At 40.2% G+C, this 6358-nt stretch overlaps 1 protein-coding gene across 2 annotated transcripts in view; it reads right to left on the bottom strand.

The window, feature by feature from the left end:
- Nucleotides 1-5534: 5534 nt before the first annotated feature.
- Nucleotides 5535-6358, bottom strand: part of RNLS (renalase, FAD dependent amine oxidase) — a 100130-nt gene continuing 99306 nt past the window's right edge. For both annotated transcript variants that reach the window (XM_028729682.2, XM_028729683.2), the window contains exon 7: nt 5535-5830. In XM_028729682.2, the coding sequence (XP_028585515.2) occupies nt 5678-5830 (153 nt within the window). In that variant the 3' untranslated portion in view covers nt 5535-5677. The remainder of the gene's footprint in view (nt 5831-6358) is intronic.

Below are 6358 nucleotides of genomic sequence, written 5' to 3'. Positions count from 1 at the left end.
TGGTGTATAGTATTTCTGTTATGATGATGCAATATACTGAACTGAGGGTATACATATATGTGAACCAGTGCTATATATAACCCAAGTTGCCTGCAAAAGACTATAGTCTGTTGCAGGAAACTTGGAATAATTTATTAGTTTAAATGGAGAGGACATACCAGGAAGTTGTACCTAGTAAGGAGAGGTAAAGGCAGTGAACAGAAGAAGACAGTGTGGATGAGCACTGCTTTTAAACACATAATTAAACCACATCCGTAGATAGAGACTGTAAGCTTGATGGAACCCTAAGCTTGATTTTTTTAGCTTCTTTTTTATACTAGAAACCCACTTTAAACATTTATATTATTATTACTACATTTATATTCTACCTTTGATACAAGGAGCTCAAGGTGGTTTTACATACTTCTTCTCTCCCTCTCCATTCTATCCTCACAACCACCCTGTGAGGTTAGGTGAGGTTGAGAGTGGCTGGTCCAAGGTCACACAGCAGACTTTATGGCTGATTAGGGCTTTGAACCCCAGCAGTCTAGCCACGAAACCCCAGTGGCTCTATTCAGTGATGCTGGTGGTGTAAAATACCACATGTAACACATTTGAGATGCTGTGAAATGTCTCAAGATTCAAGGCTGGAGTAGAATTCACAGGCCTGCTTAAGACAACACATATGTAGACTAGACACACAAGACATGCACCCTCAACCTGGATGAAGCTAGTAAGTCACTGTGTACACATTGTGTGCTTCAAGGGCCTCTTTTTGCTTGCCCTTTTTTTAAAAGAAAAAGAAAAGCAGCAAGGGAAGATCTCTCTTCAACAAGATTTTAGGGAACAAGATTTTCAGTGGCCAAATCCATTGTGAGGCCTATGTTGGTTTTCATCTCCCCTCACAAAGCCTTGTTTAGGACCTAAAAACCAACTATATTTCATCTTTTTTTCGTCTTCTATTTTTACCCTCTCTGACATTTCTCATCTTTCCCAGTTGGTTTCTCTGAACATTTTTGAAAGTTGGGCAGATTTATGATGACAAGTTGATGCAGCTCTGATGCACAACTGATAAACACCCCTCTATAATAGCGAATATGAGCTTTTGCATCCCTCCAAAATACATTGTGAATGGCCTTAGCAGAAAAGAAGCCTACAGTCCATACATTACAGCTTTCCTTGTTCCTTTGCAGAATAACAAACATCCGCAGTTTAAGTTTGACTTAGTTTTCTTTTTTTCTCTAATAGCTAGATGAAACTCCTATGTCACAGTGTAGAGATGGTAAATCCATTTATATTTTCAACAATTAAGAGTAAATAAATAATATGAAAGTTAACAAATAATAGGAGCAGAGGTGATTTTAGACACTGGATTTCATAGTCTTACCTGGGTGGCTTTTTAGATGGTTCTGAGTATTATTTCACTTACTTTAAAATGTATTAAGCCAGCCTTGCTGTTTTTCGGAACCTCTAGCTCATTCGGCTGAGTGGGGCCCTGGACTTTTGCTCTGAAGTCATGACTGATGACACCAGTGAATTTGATCTTCCACAAATATCTTGGAAGCGAATCTATGCTAGGATGTTAGTTAAGACCACAAGTTTCTGGATCTGTGGAAATTCTATTCCTCTGCTTTGATCTTAAATGTGTACCACACCAAGAACCATATTTTTTCCTTCTACCACCCTGATTTTTTTGGGGTAATCTCTTTTTTAACCCTCCCAAACCCAAATTCTTTGAAGTTTCATAGCTCAAATATATTAGATTACATACAAACAGAACTAAACATACAAACCATAACCTAAATACATGCAAATAAAACAAAACACAGAATTACAAAACCAAATAAAGTATCTTTCCTTAAAATAATAATAAAATGCACATCTGTAGAAGTATATCCTACCTATCTATAAACTACACAGCCTTCATCAGGTCAGAGAGCAACTTGCAACCTTTAAGGAATATATCTTAAATATCAGTAGAAGATTTTGGAAATTTTATGAGGCACAGATGAATCTTGGTCTTCTTCAATGCAGATTTTTATATACATCAAATCCAGCTTCAAACTTTTCGTCTTATTCTCTGAACCTTATGTCACATTCTAGTGTGACCAAGGAACATAAACTAAGACAGGGCTATCTAAATGGGAGCAGGCTTCCTTAAGAAGAAGAGTATAAGGAGAGCTCTGCTAGATCACAAAAAAGCTCCAGCATAAAATTTTTATGTCAACAACATAAAATCAAACAAAACAATACCCAATGTCCATAAATTAACATGACAGTCATGTTTAACCCATAGCTTAACGATACCTATTTCCTTACAAAGGTTTGGACAAATAAAAATGTCTTCAAATTTCTGTTGAACGTGGACAGGGAAGAGGACAGTCTTACTTCCCATGGAACGGAATTCCAGAGGTGGGGATGCTCCAACAGTGAAAGGTCTCTGCTGCATTCCTGTCCTCCTTGCCACCCCCAGGGGTGACACTGAGAGAAGTCCGCCTTCCCTAAATCTGGGCATGTGGAGGAAGGCTCTCCTTGGGTTCCAAGTCATTTAGGGCTTTGTATACTAGTACCAAAGGACGTGGGTGGTGCTGTGGGTTAAACCAGAGCCTAGGACTTGCCGATCAGAAGGTCAGCGGTTCAAATCCCCATGACCGTTGCTTGGTCCCTGCTCCTGCCAACCTAGCAGTTCGAAAGCACGTCAAAGTGCAAGTAAATAAATAAATAGGTACTGCTCTGGCAGGAAGGTAAACAGCGTTTCCGTGCGCTGCTCTGGTTCGCCAGAAGCAACTTAGTCATGCTGGCCACATGACCCGGAAGCTGTACGCCGGCTCCCTCGGCCAATAAAGCGAGATGAGCGCCGCTACCCCAGAGTCTGCCACGACTGGACCTAATGGTCAGGGGTCCCTTTACCTTTACACTAGTACCAATGCCTGAAAGGGGACCTGATAGGTCACTGGCAGCCAACACAGACCTCTCAAAATTTGAGTGATGTGCTGTTCTCTAACAGCTCCACTCCACATGTAATATCTTCATGTAAATACAGATGAGTAGATTAATTTTCCTTTCACTGTGAGGATCACCCCCGCCCCCAAATTCTCTGATCAAAATGTCAATGCTGGTCTCAACAACACATTTATTTTTCAAAGGATTTTAACAATGTTAAAATAGCTTCTCTACACCCCCCCCCTCTTTTTTGGCAAGGTAATTTCCTGCTTGCAGAAAACATTCAAGGTGGAAAAAAATTACTGCTCACTTGTGATCATTTGTCATCCTCAGCTCCTGAACAGGACATGTGGGCTGACAGTTTGTTAATTAAGCTTTTCCAACACAGCATCGTAAAGTTTTATTTCGGCAAAGGCTGTGCTTACTAGCCAACATGCATTATATCACGCAGCTACTAACCCCATTTCCCAGCTGAACACACATATGCTTAAAAATAAAAATAAAAATGATTAGCTTCTGTCAATTTCCTAAAGTTTTGTTTTTTTTAAGGAAATGGGCTGACGGGTTCTCAATAAAAGACAAACACACACTCATAAGTGTTTCTGGGAAGGGCCATAGAAGTGCTTAATGGGGCCAAACTCAAATGGTCTCCAAATTCTGAATTTCTGTTCACTAGTGATAAATTTGGGGGACAATTTTTTCAAGGTTTGTTGTCAAGATTGTGTGTTATGTGTCAGTCACAGTGGGAATCCTTAACCTCCCTTCTGAACACAGTGTACTATCATGGCTGCCATTTTTTCCTCACAACACACTGGACGCAAGGAACTGTGTTCTTCCTACCCTACCTAACCAGTCAGATTACCGAGGAGAAACAGGCACATGGCCTGAAGTTTTATTGAGGTTTCTGTTGTAGCCACTTGTGCTGCAGAAGAGTCAAGCTGCTTTTCAACTTCACATTTTCAACACCATCAGCAACAAAACTAATTGTTTTTTTTCACCATACAGGCAGATACCATATTTCAAACAACCTGCAGGCTTTTCAGCATTTCCCTCTATTTCCATTGTGATCTTACAGGCAACCTCCAAGTTGCTTTGGACTGTGCAACAGTTTAAGAATCACAGATTCATCTAGCAAACAACTGAGCTATTGCAATTGTCTCCCAGTTTTGTTTTTCTCTGCTACACTGAAAGTTGCAGCAGCCCAAATGCAAGCGAGTATATGTTAGCGGACACTTCAAGATAACAATTTGAGTAAAATGTGATTGCTGGAAGAAACATAAATCGACTTAAGTTTCTTTCAAATCCTCTTAATTCTTTCCTTATTGTGCACAGTCAGATTGTTTGTTGGCCAGACAACATACAGGATAAGAAAAAGCAAAGCATTTTCATTCACTATCAAAGAGGAAATGGGGTAACAGTGCTCTCCTCTACATGTCTATGATTGAGTAAGTCCCACTAAGTTTAATGGACCCACTCCCAGGTAAATGGGTATAGAATTGCCGCCTGAATAGCTCTGCCATTCTAGTAGATTCCTCAGATACTGTGCACACAAAGCCACTGCCTGCTTACGACAAAGAACTGTGGTAAATAAGTCAGGGTAATGGCTTTTAAAAAATCACAAACTGTTAATTGTTTTAGGACACATTATTATTATCTCGTTCAGTGATTCTCAAACTATATTTCAGCAAGCAATATGTTGAGGGAAATAATTAGTGAAGTTTGCAATGAAAACTGAAGCCACAAAATATTTGATATATGCTCTTCAGTGAAACCATGCAATTCCACAATTCTCTCAGAAGGCCTTTGTTTGGCAATAGTGATTTTAGGTGGCCATTTTAAAAGGTGGAATAATCACCATGAGGTGACGTTCCTTTGCATTCACGTGGTAAAACGGTTCTGTAAAAAAGTGCAAGGCCATGAGGTACTATGAGAGACTTTGGGTGCTACCTTGCTGCATAGGAAAAGGTTTCATCAGTTCCCCTGCACTTCCTGTTCTGTCCCATTTTGCATTGACATCACTGCGTAGAGAACTGGTTCGTGTCATTTCTGTGCAACAGAGAAACATCCAAAGCATGTTTTGAAATAGAAGCTGTGTCGTGATATTGGCTTCCCCAGGATTTGGCAACCTGAACATTTTGCAAGACCGTTTTAGCGTGTGAACATGGGCAGGAAAGCCACACCACCATGGCTTGTATATCCCAACTTTGTTCCATTGTGGAACTCAATCTAGTGTCCACTGGTTTTCCAGGTGGCCTCCCATCTAGGCCCTCACTGCATCCAGCATGGTGGTTGCATCATGTGACTTCATAAGAAACTGGTGAATACAGGTGACACAACTACCCATTTACCACATTGGCTTGCTGTTCTTTGGTGGTTGGTCCCTATAATAATTCAGGAGGTAGTCTAAGGTTTCTTCCCCCTTACCCATCTAAAACTGGTGGAAATGTTTTGCCCAGAGCTGGGGAATTTGAGTGAAGACAGAAGGCATACAACCATTTTGATGTATGCCTGACACTCTGTGAAGCCAGAAAAGTTATCACAGTGAGTGTCTTCAAGGCAGAGCAAATAAATAAGCAACATTTCCAACTATCGCAATAAATCTGTGAAACGTCTGAAGACTTCTCATGATTTATTTCCTTAAAATAGAGGTCAAGTAGGTCAAGTATATCAAGCTTTAGTATATTGTATAATTCGTTATAGAAATAAGATGGCATGGGGGTGGGACAGGAAACAAACAAACAAATGATGAAAAATCCTACAAACTGGACTTCAAAGCCTGCAGAATACTCATTGCTGAATCTATGCACCCATCAAAGTTGGAATGAATAAATCCATCACCTCCACAGACAAGAAACGGTTTCGTATGGAGAGTTATTTGTCCTGGACTGCCAGGGAAAGCTTTGGTAACCTGGAATAAAAAACAAAACACAGAGGGGATTAGAAAAATAAGTAGCTATTCATTATATTGCATGACATATGAGTAACTCATATCTCAAGGAAAGACGTGTGTTAATTAGAAGAAACAGTCCCTTCGTTTTAATAATAATTGACACCTATCACAACAAACATGCTTAGTGCTCTTTCATTCTATGGTAAAATGCTTTATGACATGAGAAGGGAAAAGGAACTGAAACCTCTATAAAATTCATGAAGGCCATCTGCCTAAAATACATTTGCACTACTGATGTTGCCAAGTTTTGGAACATCGGCAATACGAATCTTAGCAGCACACAATACTTGTCTCAAAGAAAATACAAAGTACCAAAGCCTGCTTTTTCTGGTTCCAAAGCCATTTCCACTCACTCGTAAATTTACCTTCCTCGCTGGATCTCATGGGGAAATCGAAGGAGGTCTTTCATTCTCCTCTCTTGCACATGGCATGCTGCCGCACACGTGAGCCAACTGCACTGGCACCTGCCAAGCCAAGTTGGTTTGG

The sequence above is a fragment of the Podarcis muralis genome, chromosome 6 (genome assembly GCF_964188315.1).
Source record: "Podarcis muralis chromosome 6, rPodMur119.hap1.1, whole genome shotgun sequence".
In the NCBI taxonomy this organism is placed as follows: domain Eukaryota; kingdom Metazoa; phylum Chordata; class Lepidosauria; order Squamata; family Lacertidae; genus Podarcis; species Podarcis muralis.
The sequence above is the reverse complement of the archived record's forward strand: the minus strand, read 5'-3'. Positions and strand labels throughout refer to the sequence as shown.